Source organism: Ornithorhynchus anatinus, chromosome X5 (genome assembly GCF_004115215.2).
Source record: "Ornithorhynchus anatinus isolate Pmale09 chromosome X5, mOrnAna1.pri.v4, whole genome shotgun sequence".
Classification (NCBI taxonomy): domain Eukaryota; kingdom Metazoa; phylum Chordata; class Mammalia; order Monotremata; family Ornithorhynchidae; genus Ornithorhynchus; species Ornithorhynchus anatinus.
The window spans coordinates 65,534,530-65,552,236 of record NC_041753.1 but is presented as its reverse complement, the minus strand read 5'-3'; the positions used below and the strand labels follow the sequence as shown (position 1 = coordinate 65,552,236).

The window sequence follows — 17,707 nt, the reverse complement described above, 5'->3', positions numbered from 1 at the left end:
ATATAAATAAATTATCGATATGTACATAAGTGCTGTGGGACTGAGGGAGGAGTGAATATAAGGTGCAAATCCTTGTGCGAGGGTGACACAGAGCAACGGTATGTATTGAGCAGAGCACTTTATTAAACACATGGGAGAGGGCGATAAAGTAGGTAAGTTGTGATCTTTACCTCAAGGAGCTTTCAGTCTAGGGCCCCAAAGGCCTGCTTCTTGGATGTGGGATTCAACTGGATAGCTACTGGAAACAAATGTAATTTTGAGTTTGGGCACAGTTGTCCAAAGCTTATTAACCAGGTGATTTTCTTACATCTCACAACTGTTGGGTTTCTCTTGGAACCCAGTATCTCCCCACTTTAAAGAGGTTCTCCATTGGTTTTCCAGAAAAAACAGAAAGAATGCGTGTGCTCATTTACAAACAAAAATGCTCCTCGCAAGGCCGTTTGGAATCTGGAATATTAAAAAAAAAGAAAAAAAAAAGCAACCCTCGGTTGAATCAGAAGTGCTGACTCGTGGCAAACCTCCAAATGAGGCTGAAATTGTAAGATGTTCAGTGGGTTTATTTTGAGCATATTTTCCTCCTCTTTTTTTTTCCCCCTTGCGATTTCATTAATGCCATCCGCTCTGGTCTCAAATCTGATCTCTCACCACTAAATCCCTTGTAAATGGGCAAACAGCCTATTTGCATGGAGTTGTCTGCTGTTTGTTAGTGAAAATGCCACATTTGAGGAGAGCCAGAGGGCACAGCGAGCACCCCAGCACCAGGGGTCTAAATGCTAAAGAGCTCTTTGTGGGATCAGGGCAAATTGAGTTTATTTTAGGAACTGGCAGGCAGGAAACCCTTGACAGACCAAAAATATTAGTCTCTTTACCAAGGGACTTAATTTAACCTTTGACTGTGTCAAATTCTCTAATGATTTAGTAAATTGTTTCCTCCCTCCCATATTTTGTGTAACACTGGTGACATAAATCAATATCATTTTTGGCCATGTAGAATTCTGTAACGAGCTAGCATAGGGGGTTGACAACCTGCCTGCCTGCCAGAGGGTGGCTACCCAAGCCATTCCGGCTGACACATCAGCCTCTGGCGGGGCCACCAGGGAGGGTAAAGATGGAGGTACATTGTTTGAAGCGGCCCCTCTGAAGATCTGTCCACTTCCCCACCCAGGCAAACCTGCGCTCCAGCCTGTTTGCACAGGGTTTGACACAGAGTAAGCACTCAGTATGTCCCATAATCCCCCCGCAGTAGTTCCCCATTCTCCGTTGAGATAGGGAGTCCCGCCCGGGGCCTTCGAAGCTGGGTCCACCCGATTGGTCTACACTCATCTCCTACAGTGCACTGATATGCAACTGCTGTCCCAGCTTCCTTACACTTCTGCCCAAGTTTTCCCTCATGTGTAGAACAGTCTTCCCCTCTCTTCTCGTTGCCATGCCTCTTTCAGGCAAGTCTTTCTTCCTCTTGAAATTTGGGTCTGTCTGTATTTTTACAGTGTCAGCTTTTAATCTATCTTCCCTCCTATTAGATTGTCAACTACCTGAGAGCAGTGACTGTCCATTTTTTAACGTGCAAGTAAACTCCCAAGTGCTCAGTATGATGCTAATCCTATATTCATTCATTCTATCGTATTCATTGAGCGCTTACTGTGTGCAGAGCACTGTACTAGGCACTTGGAAAGTGCAATTCGGCAACAGATAGAGACAATCCCTACCCTGCAACGGGCTCACAGTCTAGAAAGGGGAAAACGACAACAAAACAAGTAGACAGGCATCAGTAGCATCAAAATAGATAAATAGAATTATAGATATGTACACATCATCAATAAAATAAATAGAATAATAAATATGTACAAATATACACAAGTGCTGTGGGGTGGGGAGGGGGTAGAGCAGAGGGAGGGAGTCGGCGATGGGGAGGGGAGAAGGAGCAGAGGAAAAGGAGGGCTCAGTCTGGGAGGACCTCTTGGAGGAGGTGAGCTCTCAGTAGGGCTTTGAACGTGGGGAGAGAGTTAGTTTGGCGGATGTGAGGATTCCAGGCCAGAGATAGGACATGGGCGGGGAGTTGGTGGGACAGGCATGAATGAGACCCATTGGGGAGGTTAGCGGCAGAGGAGCGGAGTGTGCGGGCTGGGCTTTAGAAGGAGAGAAGGGAGGTGAGGTAGGAGGGTGCAAGGGAATGGAGAGCTTTGAAGCCAAGAGTGAGGAGTTTTTGCTTCATGCGAAGGTTGATAGGGAACCACTGGAGATTTTTGAGGAGGGGGGTGACATGCCCAGAGCGTTTCTGTAGAAAGGTAATCCGGGCAGCGGAGTGAAGTAATAATGTTGGTATTTGTTAAGCGCTTACTATGTGCAGAGCACTGTTCTAAGCGCTGGGGTAAACACAGGGGAATCAGGCTGTCCCACGTGGGGCTCACAGTCTTAATTCCCATTTTACAGATGAGGGAACTGAGGCACAGAGAAGTTAAGTGACTTGCCCACAGTTACACAGCTGACTGAAGTGGGGAGAGACAGGAGGATGGGAGATCAGAAAGGAAGCTGATGCATTAATCCAGTCAGGATATGATGAGAGATTGTACCAACAAGGTAGCGGTTTGGATGGAGAGGAAAGGGCGGATCTTGGCAATGTTGTGAAGGTGAGACTGGCAGGTTTTGGTGACGGATTGGATGTGTGGGGTGAATTAGAGAGCAGAGTCAAGGATGACACCAAGGTTGGGGGCTTGTGAGACGGGAAGGATGGTAGTGCCGTCCACAGTGACGGGAAAGTCAGGGAGAGGACAGGGTTTGAGAGGAAGATATGGAGCTCAGTCTTGGACATGTTGAGTTGTAGGTGGCGGGCGGACATCCAGGTGGAGATGTCCTGAAGGCAGGAGGAGATACGAGCCTGGAGGGAGGGAGAGAGAACAGGGGAAGAGATGTAGATTTGGGTGTCATCTGCATAGAGATGACAGTTGAAGCCCTGGGAGCAAATGAGTTCACCAAGGGAGTGCGTATAGATGGAGAACAGAAGGGGACGAAGAACTGACTATAGGCATTCAGCCAGTACGTGCAGACTGATTGAATCACTTGGTGAAATGAACTTGCATGGGCCCCTCATTCCAGTAATGCTTATCAACATTTCTTTACTGGAAATTTCTAATCTGGATCATTTCATTGTGGGTTACCCTTGGAGGGCTTCCAACACTTAAGAGTTAAGCTACTCTGGCCCTCGGGATTCCTCGCGAGTTCTCTGGAAGTTCGAGACTTGTACCAAAGATGAGAAGGAGCCTCCACAATGTTTTCCCGAAACTGTCGGAGAGGAAGAAGATCTGTCCCAGGGTCACCCAGACCAGGTCACATATATGCTCCCCAGTTCCTTCAAAGTCAAGCTTCTCGGAGTAGCCCCTCAGATTGATGCAATTCCAAATGGCAGCCTCAAGTGTACATCTCTGTCAGCGATACATTGGGGAATCCTGTTTGGTCTTCTGTCTCATGGCTCTATCCATCGTTGGTGTGACAGCAGTTGCCGTGGAGATGGACCATTTGCTCCTTGGGCCCTTTGCAATTACTGGTAATCAGTCATACTTGTTGAGTGCTTAACTGTGCAGATTAAGACCCTTCTTGCATTTGGATCTGTTCCCTTTAAGCATTTGCTATATTCACCCTACCCTCAGCCCCACAGCACTCGTGTTCATATCTGTAATTTCTTTAAGTATCTGTCTCCCCTTCTAGACTGTAAACTCCTTGTGGGCAATGTGCCTACCAATTCTGTTGGTTTGGACTCTCCCAAGCACTTAATACAGTGCTCTGTATGTAGTAAGTGCTCAATAAGTACCATTGATTGGTGCAGAGCATTGTATCGGGCGCTTTGGAGGTACAATAGAGATATTAAGTATAGTCCCTGCTTCCAAGGTGCCTTCAGTGTAGCTCCTTTAATTTCATTTATTTATGTAATTTCTAGGTAGAAAACATAGCTAGCGCATCCCCAGCAACAGAGACGGGGGTTAGTGACCTGCTGACTAACAATATGTTGGCTCTTTACGTTTTTAAAATTATCTGGTTTGTGTGGCAGTGGCGACACCACGTGCGAAGCAGCAATCCCTCTGCTGCAGTGGAGAAATATTTCAAACACAGTACCGTATTACCAAGGCGGTCTGTTGGCAGTTACCATGGCGTCTAGTTGTTAGAGTTCTCCATTTCTACTCCTTCGTTCTGTTCCTACAATTCAGATCTCTTTCCAATGGACCAACAACTCTGTGACCACCTGTTTTCTTTTGGCCCCAGAACAGCGTGGACTCATTAGGAGTAGCTGTTCCTGCTAGGGAAAAATAAGCGGCTTCCTAGGAACCCATTCTTGTTTTCTGGCCCGCTACTGGTGCAAGAATTCCCAATGGGGAACTCTTTACTTTCTGTTGCTTCACCTTCTGCTCTGCACTTAATAAATGAAAGGCTCTTTCTCCTAACCGGTCTCATTCTGTTTTTGTTTTTCAAATCTAAGAGGCCTGGTGGGGTTCACTCTTTTTCAGTGCTTAATCCTGTTTCCAGCAATACCAGTGACCCTGGCCCAGTGCCACTTGACCCAGAAAGCCACAGGAGATGTCAGTTCTCTGAGGCTGCATTGTCCCAAATTAGCTGGCCTTGGCAGTAGGTACCCTCGAAGGGTAATCCAGTAACATTCAGTCTGCCAGCCCTGTCGAAATGTCTCATTAGGCGCCTCTTCTTGTTTTCTTTTCAGCCACTCCTGTGCATTCTTAAATGCCTTGATTTCTTCACGCTCCCCCCCCCCCCCCCCCTTCTTCAAACTCCCCAATTCCCTCAAAAGCCTTCAAATGTGCCCTTTTAAACTCCTCCACTCCTTTGGCAATGTCTCGATCTCTTCCATCCTCTGCCATGGTTATCTGATATCATATTTTCATCTTCTGTCAGCAGTTCTCGCCTCAACTTTACCTTGACTTCCTCGGCAGGGGTGTTGGGCTATGAACCAACAGTCACTCTAGAAATTTCCTAAAGCCAACTGCCAGAAGTTGGTTTCCCTCTTCCTCTTTGGAGTTCTTCCTGGCAGAGAAGAGAATACAGATCGGCAAAGAAAGTCTATTTCTTGGCATGTTTTCTCATTCTTGGTGTGTGTGTTCTTTTTTAATTATTATTCCCCACAGTGTTCCATCGAATTGGCAAGGTTATCACTTGCTAAAATCAGTGATAGTTTCACAGATGAATGTAAGCTGGGTCTGGTTGTCTAGTTGTCCTCCATTTTGGCTGTCTTTCCCCATCCGATTGAGCCTCCCATTTGGGTCCTGTCAGACAATGTCAATCAGTTGTGTAGTCCTGGCACAGTGCCCCATTGGCTCATTTGATTGGGGTTTCCAGCACAGCAGGCATTTTCCAGCTTCTTGTGCATGATGCATGTGCGCCCCCCCCCCCACGCACATACACTTGATAGATGAACGTGCGGGTGTTTGGGGTGGTGGGGGGGGGGGGGTGTCCCTTGGCGACAGGAGTCCTTGCTGCCTCAGACAATAGCTGCCTGCTTGGCAGATCAGTTTTCCCTCACCCTCTTTCCATCCCCCCAGAAGGTGTAAAGCAAATGACACCTGGGTGATGACTGGCAAGATTGCTGTGGACATAGTGGGCTGATCTTCCTCCGGAATCTGTTTTTAATTCAGCCTGTAGGGTCTGTAAAATAAGCAGGTGTCAAATGAAAGAGTCTATCCTGCACGTAAAGAACTGTTGGAAGCAGAGGCAAGTGCAACTTTCACAGAGCTCCCAATGGTTTTTCAGCAAGCAGAGAAAGGCTGATTGATAGGTTCCCGGCTGCCTGTTGGGACCCAGCGTAAGGAAAGCATTTGTTCAGCTGAAAGTTCCTCACCACCGATTTTGGTCCAAAACAAATGTTTTGGACCGGCTGTTTCAAAGCCAATTTGACAGCTCTCCAGCGTCACCTGAATTGCGTTTGGCTCTCTGGGCGTGGCCCAAGATCCAATTTCAGCACACAGAGGAGCAGCGTGGCCTATTGCATGGATTTGGGAGTCAGGATTTGGGTTCTCCTCTCGGCGCCACCAGGTGCCTGCTGTGTGGCAGTGGGCAAGCCACGACTTCTCTGTCCCTTATTTTCCTCAATTGTTAAATGGGGATTCGATACCTATTCTTCTGGATCTGAGAGTCAGAAGGACCTGGGTTCACTTGCGGCTCCACTGCTTGTCTGCTGCATGACCTTGGGCAAGTCACTTAAGCAGCGTGGCTTAGTGGAAAGAGCCTGGGATTGGGAGTCAGAGGTCGTGGGTTCTAATCCTGCTTCCGCCACTTGTCAGCTGTGTGACGTTGGGCAAGTCACTTAGTTTATCTGTGCCTCAGTTACCTCATCTGTAAAATGGGGTTGAAGGTTGTGCGCCCCACGTGGGACAACCTAATTCCCTTATATCTACCCCAGTGCTTAGAACAGTGCTTGGCACGTAGTGCTTAACAAATACCAACATCATCATCATTATATTATTATCTGTGCCTCAGTTATCTCGTCTGTAAAATGGGGATTAAGACCATGAGTCCCGTGTGGGACAGGGACTGTGTTCAACCTGATTAGCTTGTATCTACCCCAGCGCTTAGTACAGTACCTGGCACATAGTAAGTGCTTAACAAATACTATTAAAAAAAGAAAAAAAAAAGGTGTCACCTAGCTCAGACTTCCCCAAGGGAAGGATTGAGCTCTTGTTCACTGCCTACTTCCTCTTCTAGAGGCCCGACCATTCTTGAAGTGTCCAGGGGATCCACCTGGACTGGCGGTGGGGTTAGAGGAATCTTGCAGGGCCCAGAGCTGGGTACAGAGTAGGGCGACGACACCGTGCATGCGAGGTGCTTGGCTTATGGTGACTTTTTCAGTCTCCCAAGGCTACTGGGCTGGTATCCATTACTCGGACTAAATGATTCAAATAAAAAGTAACAAAGGGATTTGGGCCAGATTGCCCATTCAGTATCACTTATTGGGTCTGGTTTTACTAGGCGATGACAAGCATCAGTAATTGGGCAGTGCATGTGTTTGGGTGGTCATTTTCGAAGATTATACTACATTTGCAATTGGCTTTCATGAAGGCAAAATAACGACATCCATTTGAATTTTAAGCTAAGAAAGCTTATGCATCTGCTAAGCTGGTGTCTGTCACTGCGCATCTGTTCTCTGATATGTAGACAAGAAGATGTAAGTTGAAAAACCAGAGAGACAAGAAAAACCAAGCCCCAAACATCACCATTCCCAGGGCCTTCACTCATTGTGTCCAGCAAGATCTTGTCCCCCACCCTTATGTGGGTGCCTGAGTTCCCCGAACCCCGCAGGAAAAAGGAGGAAGATTTCATGGGAGGTGTTGAGCAGCCTTTATGGGGGCAGTTACTGGAGCTGAAAGTCAGGGTCCCTGCAAAAAAAAAAAACAAAACTCTTTAGGTGCCACACCCCAACCCAGAAACTTGGGCAGATCTTGTATGCGGAAAAAAGTTCTGCTTTGATTGGGGCATTGAGCCACAGAACATCTAGGAATAATAATAATAATAATAATTGTGGTATTTAAGTGCTTACTATGTGCCAAGCACTGTACTAGTAAACACTGGGGTAGATGCAAGATCATCAGGTCCCCCATGGGGCTCATGGTAGGGAGAACAGGGATTGAATCCCCATTTTGCAGATGAGGGAACTGAGGAATAGAGAAGAGAAGTGACTTGCCCAAGGTTACAGGGCAGGCAAGTGGTGGAGCCAGGATTAGAACCCAGGCCCTCTGACTCCCAGGCCTGTGCTCTTTCCACTAGGCCCTGCTGCTTTTCTAGGAAGCAGGACATATTTACTCTTGGCTTTGGGCTGTGTTGTTGTATTGTACTGTTGAATTGTGTTTTCCCAAATGCTTAGTCCAGTGCTCTGCACCCAGTAAACTCTCAATAAATACCATTGATTGATTGGTGAAGAGACCCACGTGGAGGCTCTGGCTTTACATCTCTCTCAAGAGGACTCGTACACACCAGCAACGGGTCTGTCGGATGGAACTCATTACTGCCCCACTGAATTTGCATCCAACTCAGATCAATTTCAAGGCCATGGATGAAGCAAAGGGAACTATTCAGGGATATTTTGTTGCTCATTAATTAGTAATGTGACTTACTGATGGATTTTGTAATAAGTTCTCTCTCCACTCTCTCTCTCTCTCTGTCTCTCTCTCCTCCCATATACCCTTTGCTCCCCGGCACTTTCTCCGTCTCTGGATCCTCCCTCACCCTCAAAGCGCATACTCCTTCCACGTCACTGCCGACGGTCAGATGCAGCCTGTCCCTTTCCCCCCCGACGCTCTCATCGGCCCCGGGATCCCCCGTCACGCCCGTCAGATCAACACCCTCAATCACGGGGAAGTGGTGTGTGCGGTCACCATCAGCAACCCCACCCGGCACGTGTACACCGGGGGGAAGGGATGCGTCAAAGTCTGGGACATCAGCCAACCCGGCAATAAGAGCCCCGTCTCTCAGCTGGACTGTCTGGTAAGTGAACAGGAACTTGTGCACAAGGGTAATTTCTCCTTGGAGACTCAATAAGGAAATAGCTGTCCTGGCCTGGATTTTATTCATATTACAAGGGAAATAGCAGCCAGTTCTGTTTCCTGTGTTGGGTTTTTAATTTTATTTCCCCTCCTCTCCTCCCCTGGTGCCCCCTTAAGTTTAGAGGTTTGATTTATCGCTGTCACAGCAGATATAATCGTATCAGAGCGGATGGGAGTTTTCAGCAATAATTCACAGGGATGCTTTTTATCTGGACTTTTGGGAAAGAGGGGTTTCCCCATTCCTCGAACAGAGAGGCCGAAGGATCCTCCCCCAGCCCTCTGCCTGCCAGTAGCCCTATCTCACAGGTCAAAACAGGGCACTCAATCAGATATCGACTGTGAGTGGGAGGCCTCTCCCTTGACCAGGGGCCATGGCATTTCGGAGTTGGAGACTAAGCTAGAGTGTGCTCTAGGCTCCCGCCATCGCCCCATGCTTTTCCGGCACAGGGCAGAATGCCACATATGCGGTGTATGCCCTGGGTCGTCTCGGTCCCCGGACCATCGTGGATTTCCGCAGATGCATCCCGGCCACCTCTCCCAGACCTTCCTGGGCTCCATGGACATCAGGGACAGAGATTCCAGGAGGCTCCTGAATTCCCTTTCAGTCTGTCTTTTTTTTTTTTTTCTTTTTTTTCTTTTTGAAAATCCTTCAACCAAGTGATCTTTGAAGGAATCTTTTGCGGGCCAAATTCAGGCTTAAAAGCCACGCACCCTGTAGCAGTGATACCAGGCGCCTTTCTTAGTCACAGAGGCGCAAACAGTTGGCAGTTGGGGAAAGGTTCCATAACTCATTAAAGGATCCAGAAACCACTGGCCTTTATTTCAGCACAGGTCAGGAAAATCTGCTCTCTATCACCACTTCAGAGGATATGTCGGCCACTGAATTGGCAGGCAAGGGGGCAGGATTGGTTTGACTCTTCTTGGGGCTGAAATACTTAATAAAACAAACAACAGACCACCCTCCTTATCGGCTTCAACGGCACCTCTAGGCCTCTTCCCATCACACCGTATTTGCCTGTCAAAGCAGATCTTCTATTAACGGAGCCTCCTCCCTCGCTCCTGTCAGCAGCAGCGGCAACAGTTTTGCAACTGGAGAAACTAGGCTGGGCTAAGAGCTCTCCCCTCTCTGCTGACTAATGAAGACAGAGGGCGGGGAATGTGGCTTCGGAGCGGCGGCCCCCCTCTCCCCCCCCCCCCCCCCCAACAGGGCGCTGTCCCAGCCGCGCCCCCATTTGTGTTCGGGACAGCTCACCCCAGGGGGCCCGAAGGGGTCGCAGGTAGGCTCTGGAGACACAGCAAGAGCCAAGGGGCCCGCTCTTCGGGCAGCGGTCCCGGGCCCGTCCACAACGGGCGCTCGTCCGCTCGTGTCGAAGGACGCCTCTTCGGGCTCCGTGGGCCCGCCCTCAGCCGCCAGCGAGAGCCATCGGGGTGGTGAACAGGCCGATTGCAGTGCCTCTGAACCTGAAGGCGAGGGTGGCGATTAGAGCCTAAGATCCCGAGGGAGATTGAGGGGCGGGGTCACCCGGCAGCGGGCTCGGTGTCAGCCGCGGGTTTGGCCACTGCGACGGCACCCGAGAAAGGCGAGCTTAAGAGCCTGAGAGCAAGGTAGCAAGAGAAGCTCAGCATTATCTATTGCCTGCTAGGGCGTTGTCGTAATTGAACTGTATTTATTACACAGAACAGAGATAACTACATCCGTTCCTGTAAATTGCTGCCTGATGGCTGCACCCTCATAGTCGGAGGGGAAGCCAGCACGCTATCCATTTGGGACCTGGCGGCCCCCACTCCGCGGATCAAAGCGGAGCTGACGTCCTCGGCCCCCGCCTGCTACGCCCTGGCCATCAGCCCCGATTCCAAGGTCTGCTTCTCCTGCTGCAGCGACGGCAACATTGCCGTGTGGGACCTGCACAACCAGACGTTGGTCAGGTAAGGGCTGCCGCCGCCACCGTTGGAAAGGGAGCCTCTGGGTCTTGTTTGCTCTGGTGGTTTTCTTTTCCCAGCGTGCAAAGGCAGACAGTTTTCCTGGCCCTGAAGCCCCGCCCGGCGGCCGGCACAGCCCGAACACGGCCTTTGGCAGGCCCGGCCCCGCCAAGCTTCTCGGTGGCAGAGCGGTGCCTTGGGCCTGGGGGAGCGTGAGGGCTACTCTGGGGTCAGGGTGTCCGCTCTTGGCCTCGCCCGGAGCCGCGTTTGGGCCAGCCCTGCTAGCTTCCCTCTGAGAAGCGAGAACCCAGAAAGTAACTGTCCCGAATGAGCACGGGCCGATGATGATGCCCGGACCTCGGCCGGCGCAGTGCAGATCGTTGCTTGGTCCCTAAGGGAGACCCCGAAGAAAGGGGATTTTCCTCGAAGCAAGAGGTGTCTTGGGAGAGCCTTCCTCCTCATCGCCCTCTCGCCCTCTCTTCCTCCGCTCCGTTTCCTGTGGCCAGGGGCCATTCCTGGCCCCCCCCTCCACCCGAGGCAAACTCCGCCCCCTCCCTTTCAAATTCAACCATTCCAGTTGAACTTGGGCTACCTGCAGCTCTAGTCCCCTCAGGTATCTTTATCGTGTTCCGACCCCTCCTGATCTCTCCTTGAAACTCTGTTATCGGTGGGGTCTCTTGCAGGCCAACTGGCCCTCTGGTCAGCCGGTTGTTCCGATGAGGCTTTTTAAGGTGGGCTCGAGCAGATCTTTCTGCAGCCTACTGTCCTCTCCTCAACTTCCTTCGTGGCTGAAATCGGACGGAGGACCCGGGGCTGGAAAGCTGTTCCCACCTGGGCGGTGGAACTGGTCGATCAGGAGGCGGGGGCCTGGACTGATCATGGAGGGAATCTGGATTCTTTCATCCACGTCCACCCTCAACTCTTTCCCCCTCGCCCCCACCTCCGTTTTCTCTGGTTCCTCTCACCCCGCCGGGCGCTGTGGCGAGGATCGCAAAGCTCATCGCGTTCCTCCGGGGCGGGGGGAAGCTTGATCAAGCCAAGCTGAGATCCTGGCATTCTTCACATCATTCCACAGGCCACAAACATGAGGTTGCTTTGGTAGTGACCGGTGCCTTTACATAGTAGGTGTTTTTAGGTAGATCTGGGAACCATTTTGCTCCTTGGGAAGTCACGGGATTTTTAGTTGTCGGGCCTCTCTGGACGGCAGGTCTGCCGCCCCAAGCTAGAACCCAGACTTCCCGGCCCCGGGGGGTGTCCATCATCACCACCACCGCCTCCACCGTCGTCATCGTCTTAACCGCTGTCGTCACTGGGCATCACCCTCGTCATGATCAGAAGCGTCTGAGTTGAGCACCAGGGTGCTAAATGCTGTCAGAGGGATTCGAGCCCTTTAATCATTGGCAGTTGTCTGAGAGAAACGCTCTGTGCAGTATTGAAGGCCATCCAATAAATACTGAACAAATGTCTCTTTGTAGCCACCAGCGAGTGGTGGGATTTCTAATAGGCCAAAGAGCCTTGGCCGTGGGAGACGTGATTTAGGGAGTGGGCCGTTTTTGGCCACTGTTTGAAGACTGCTGCCTCCGCGGTCCAAAACCCAGCCCCCTGACCACACCGCCTCTCAGCGTGCTCTGTCCAGACTTTCTCCCCTTCCCCAACCTTTGTTGGGCCAGGTGTCAGAACAAGGCTGCATCTTGTGGATCTGGGGCCGCCCAACCTGGAGTCTTCCGCTGCCTTGAGGAAACGAATAACTAGGCACTCTTTTTCCCAGTGAAAGGTAAAGCAGCTGCCAGAGTAGTGTTAATACTGAGGGAATCCAGCCCAGCGGTAACCAGCATCTGGTGGGGTGTGTTGAATGAAGGAGTCAGGGGCAGGGTGGAGTTTGGGAGGCAAAGGGCAACATCACCACTTCTCTTCAAAGGGGGAGGTAGGGTTTCGGGAGCTCTTTGAACGTCGGGTGGGAAAAGGGAAGGTGTCCCGGGTGCAGACTGTGGCTGGGACTAAGAGAACAAGGAAGCAGGAGTTGTTCGATGCATCGATGCATGTGTCTGGAAGGAGCAGAGGGGGGCCCGGTCAGCGAGGCAGCTCCGAGGGCCCGAGGATCCACGTTGTCGGAGAGAAAACACCAGCAACTCGAGACCTAGGTTGGAACGCAGACATGAGGCCAAGCAGTAGGGCCCATGCAGATAATTTACCGCGGGAGGTTTGGTCCTGATCCAGAAGGTAGTGAGAAGCCGTTCTTTCTCTCCCCTCAGCTCCTCGACTTTTGCTCTTCCCCATGATTCCAGTGAATCAGAACAAAACAGGAACTACCAGGCATAGTTGCCTCCCCTGACTCTGTTCCCCCCTACTTTTAAAGTTAGGGGAGTTGTGGAATTTTAGAACTAGGGTAGGGGGAACTCGAGCAAGATGTGGTACTGACCTCAGCCAGGAAAGGCAGAGAGGGGACTCCTGTCCTGTATTCAGCATATTATGAGCCTGACATGAGTTAACAGGGATAAGCGAGAGGTGGGGTGCACGGTGGGTGGAGGGGAATCAGCACTACTGGTGCCTGGAGCATTATGCGGGTGCTGCCTTGATGCTCTGCCATTGGACAGCATCTTTCTTGGCATTCCAGCCATGTTCACCAGCAGGTCGCTTTTGGCTCCATCTCACGCCCCGGGGGTCATGAGGACTGAATAAAATTTGAGCCGACCCTTTGCCGTGGGGAGTTAGGATTTCCTAATGCGGAACCCCACGCATGCATATCCACACATGCCCTTGGGTAAATAAATACCTGAGCTCACAACCCGTTGGCACAAAGGGCATTGTTGTGTTGACACAAGCCAGGAGAGTGGGAGAGTTGAGTTTTCTGGTTCCCATCCTAGGACTGGAGCTGAGTGTTTTATATGCTTAATGTGGCATTTCCCAAAAGAAGGGTGGAAGTGGGGTATGAAGAAAGCTCAAGCGTGTTAGGGAGCAGGTTTTGTTTGCTGACCCTGCATTCGTTTGCATTGGCTTTCTAAGGGCCAATTTGGTTTGTTCCAAGTCCGGTACGATATCTTAGGTGGGTCCCCTCAATCTATGTGAGACGTTTTCACTTCTCTTGTTTAGTTAGCTGCAATGCAGTTTGTTTCCATAGCACTTGCACCACAAAAAGCACTTTGCAGGTGCTAGTTTATATCTTACCCAGGGGAGGGGTGGTTTGATCTCACACATTAGCAGACACAGAAGAGATGTCGCGCACACACACAGACACACACACACGCAAGTCCAAAACTAACAACACAACAGTGTTTACCTTGAGCTCTGGCAGGAAATCATTATTCAATCTGGTTTGTTTTTTCAGGCAGTTCCAGGGCCACACAGACGGAGCCAGCTGTATTGACATTTCTAACGATGGCACCAAGCTCTGGACGGGGGGTTTGGATAACACGGTGCGATCCTGGGACCTGCGAGAAGGGCGGCAGCTCCAGCAGCATGACTTCACCTCACAGGTGACTGATCTGGCCCCTTCGGGCTGGTTGCTTTGGACCCTAGCTACCAGATCCAGAGGCGGGGAGGTCAGGTGTAAGAGCTTTTCTCTTCGAAAAAAGGACGGATCCTGCAGAAGTTTAACCCGCTCGTCGGTTGCGTGATATCTCCTCTCCCCGCTGCCCCCAAGGAGGCCGAGCAGTGAGGACTGTGCTGTTTTATTTCTTGCAGCTGTGCTGTGCCCGCCCCAGGTTATTCCCGCTCTCAGATGGTAGGGGTGCAAGAGGACTGTCTGGCACACGTACACGCAGGGCTGGAGCACTGTGGAGTATCATCCCCAGGCAGGAAAAACCACCGTCACAGCCCTGCAGATTTGTTAGCTCCCTTCCTTCAAGGGCACAGGCAAAGCAAAGAACTCACAAGTTGACTCCTGCCCCCTCAAAATGGAATTTGTCCCCATCTCGAATGTATTTTTTGACTTCTCCATGTACACTCAGTCGTATTTATTCAGTGCTTACTGTGTGCAGAGCACTGTACTAAGCGCTTGGAAAGTACAGTTCGGCGCCGGACGCCTTCAGAATGTTTGGGCTTCGGGTAAATATTGGTTCTCTGTTTGGATGGGGAGAGACGGAGGGAGAAGCCCGAGTCAGTTCCGGCCTTGGTCTGAAGAGCCGGTGGATACCTGACAGGCACTCTTGAGGGACCAACTCTACTTTTTGGTAGAGTTTTGGTAGTCTCGCCCAGGCAGCGATGGGACACTGCTTGGTGCCCCCACACCCCATTTCTTGGGCTTGGTTGATGCCATTTCTGGGCTTGGAGGAATGTGCCAGTCTTGCTGCTCCTGAAAGTTCAGAAAGAGGACCAACTTCAACCCCTACGCTGGTTAAATCTACCGCCGCTGGTGGCAGCCTGGGCCTGCGGCCATTTTCCATCCACCCATTTTTGGGTCTGGTTGAAGTCTTTGTGTCAAGTTTCTTTTGGATTCCCCCAGTCCAGCTGCATCTCGGTGTCTTGCTTCACTCACAGATGTGCTGCTACCACAGCTTCTCAAAGCCCACTAGTTCTAGTGGGACCACAGCCGTTGAGTCTGAAGCCTGGGGAAAACAAATACAGCTTGTTATCCATTCATTCCCCCTTCCCCTCCATTTTGAAAATGGAGCTCTCAGTTTGTGTTTCGGGCTTTTTCCATAGACGATCCGTTCCTTCCCTCCCGCGTCCCTCATCTCGCTTCCAAAGTTCACAAGGCGAAAAGAATTAATCAAGTCATTGATTGTTCACAGATCTTCTCCCTTGGATACTGTCCCACTGGTGAATGGCTAGCAGTGGGGATGGAAAGCAGCAATGTGGAAGTTCTCCATGTAAATAAACCTGACAAGTACCAGTTGCATCTTCACGAGAGCTGCGTGTTGTCACTAAAGTTTGCTTATTGTGGTAAGCATGCCGGACCTGGGGAGCGACCCGGGAGCGATTGCCCCGAATGGAAATCCGACAGTCGTATCTGGGAGAAATGCACACTGTTAGGCAGCTGGTTGTAATAATGTTGCCATTGTGCTAACATCACACGGAAAGGGTGTGTGTGTGTGTGTGTGTGTGTATGTATGTGTGTGTGCTTTAGGGGTAGGGGGGCGGAGGGGTACTGTTCCCAATTTCTCCCACCGAAGTGAGAGAAACATCATCGGGCTTTGAATCACCTACCCCAGTGGCTTATTAAGGCCTTGGAAAACAGCATAAAGGCCCAAATTTGCTCTCATGGCTACCTGCCAACCTTAACTTTGCTCCCTGAGAAATGAGGGGGGAGAGGAGAAAGCGGTGGAGGGGCCGGGGCGGGGTGGTGGCAACAGCCAGGGGCAAGGCACAAGAAAGATGGGGACCAGGACTGCACAGGTTTTCTCTGGGCTTTTCTGCAACCTTTTAAGGGGTCACAGTTTAGGACCCAGAGGAGCATGGGAGAGCAAGCGTGGGGAAGAGGCGGTAAACCAGGCTACAATATCGATCTTGTGCGACACCTCCCATCCTCCCCCTCCAACCCAATCCAGTCGTCACTAGAGTCTGAAGTTAAGGAAAACAGATGTGTAAGATGGAAGGAGTACTTCCAAAGTAGCTTGGGGTACTAGGTAGTGGGAGGTTTTATTGCACATTTCTCTTCTTGTTAACACTTTGTGCTTTCCTGTTCCAATTCTAGGTAAATGGTTTGTGAGTACAGGAAAAGACAACCTCCTTAATGCTTGGAGGACTCCCTATGGAGCCAGCATATTTCAGGTAAAAACTCCAAGGGAGAGATGCTAAATGAAACCCAAATTGGACCCTTAGCTGTCTAAATACGGCTGAGGGGGCGGTCACCAGGAATGGGGGGAGGGTGCTTTGTGTGAGAAGGGGAGTAGGCTAGGGGGTCATTTTGAATTCTCCTGGTAATATGTACTTTGTTGTTGTTTTTGTTGGATTAATCAGTCCAAAGAGTCCTCATCAGTGCTTAGCTGTGACATCTCGGTGGATGACAAATACATTGTCACTGGCTCCGGGGACAAGAAGGCTACAGTCTACGAAGTAATCTACTGAAGAAAAAAAGAAAAAAAAAAGATGTGGTTTTAACGTTTAGAGTTGAACTGGGCCAAAATGTTTTAAATTTGTAGAAGTAGAAAGGTTGTAACTTAAAAAGGAACAAGAAAAATCTGTTTCCCAAAAACCTTAACCCCGCAATTCCTCCAACTTCAAGAAGAAAGCAACATCCGTGGCACCTTAAGATCAGCCGAAGCCCGAGGCAAAAGGGACGGAGGTAGCCAACGCCTGTGGAGTAAGAAACCGAGTCCGCTGAAAATCGTTGGAGCTTTTGATTTTTCTTTCTATGTGACCTCCTGCAGATCGCGCTCATTGCCTGAATATGTGAGATTACCTTTCTGTTCCTTGCAGTTCAACTTGCATTCTGTCCTATGTAGAGCAGTGGTGTCTCCGATGAACTCGTTCCCTGGTTTTGCATCTTGTGATATGTTTTTTGTATTTTTGTTGAAGGTCAGACATTTGTATAAATTGTAAATATATTTGGTTTATTACAGTAAAGGCTTTAGTACCAACAAGCAGTCTTTTCCGGTCCTTATTAAGTCTTTGTCAAAGCCTTTGGGGCTACTGATATGTCTTCAAAGCCGGCTCGAAGCTACATAGTTTGAAAAGTGAATGGTTCTGCCTCCCTCAATGAAAAACATTTGTTCAGGAACTCTTTGTTTCATGTATACCAAGCTGGACGTACTTCTGAATCGCAGAAACCTTGGAATCCGAACAGTTTGCCTTAAAATGAAATGCTTGATCGGTAGTGAAAATGGCAGTTTTCAATGGGAAGCTGAACTCACATCATGCAAACGCATTGCCTCTCTTCACCGCATACTCACGATTAGACTTCACAGGCTGGAACAGTGGCTCGCTCCAGGGCTTTCCGCGGAGAACCCGAAAACCCTGTGTGACTCTCGTTTTACGTGGCTTCTTTTGATCTGACTTTGCAGTTGTTTGGGGGTGGGAGGGGCAGTGGTGGGGTTTGTTTTTTTTTGGCCACCCGGCATTCAGAAAGCACAGGATATGGTTTGCAGTAGAGGATGATTTTTCTCGATGGGATTATAAACGTGTATGAGCTGTGTTGGGAATGGGTAGCGGAGGTGTTCAAGTTGGCAGCCTCGTGGTTACGTTTCGCCCCCTCCCAATTCCTGCCCTTTTTGGTCTTTTCAACACCCCCTTGGAACAGAACTACATATTCGGAGCAGTATTTCTGTAATGTTTTCAGGGCCAGAAAGGAATAAATGAACACCAAAAAAAAAAAA

At 50.1% G+C, this 17,707-nt stretch overlaps 1 protein-coding gene across 4 annotated transcripts in view; it reads left to right on the top strand.

Annotated features, from left to right (window-relative positions):
• LOC100080169 (transducin-like enhancer protein 1) overlaps nt 1-17,707 on the top strand; it is a 95,367-nt gene extending 77,660 nt beyond the window's left edge. For all 4 annotated transcript variants that reach the window (XM_029056098.2, XM_029056101.2, XM_029056099.2 and 1 more), the window contains 6 exons: nt 8,226-8,475; nt 10,213-10,460; nt 13,780-13,927; nt 15,185-15,335; nt 16,087-16,163; nt 16,353-17,707. In XM_029056098.2, coding sequence (XP_028911931.1) covers nt 8,226-8,475; nt 10,213-10,460; nt 13,780-13,927; nt 15,185-15,335; nt 16,087-16,163; nt 16,353-16,460 — 982 coding nt within the window. In that variant the 3' untranslated portion in view covers nt 16,461-17,707. The remainder of the gene's footprint in view (nt 1-8,225; nt 8,476-10,212; nt 10,461-13,779; nt 13,928-15,184; nt 15,336-16,086; nt 16,164-16,352) is intronic.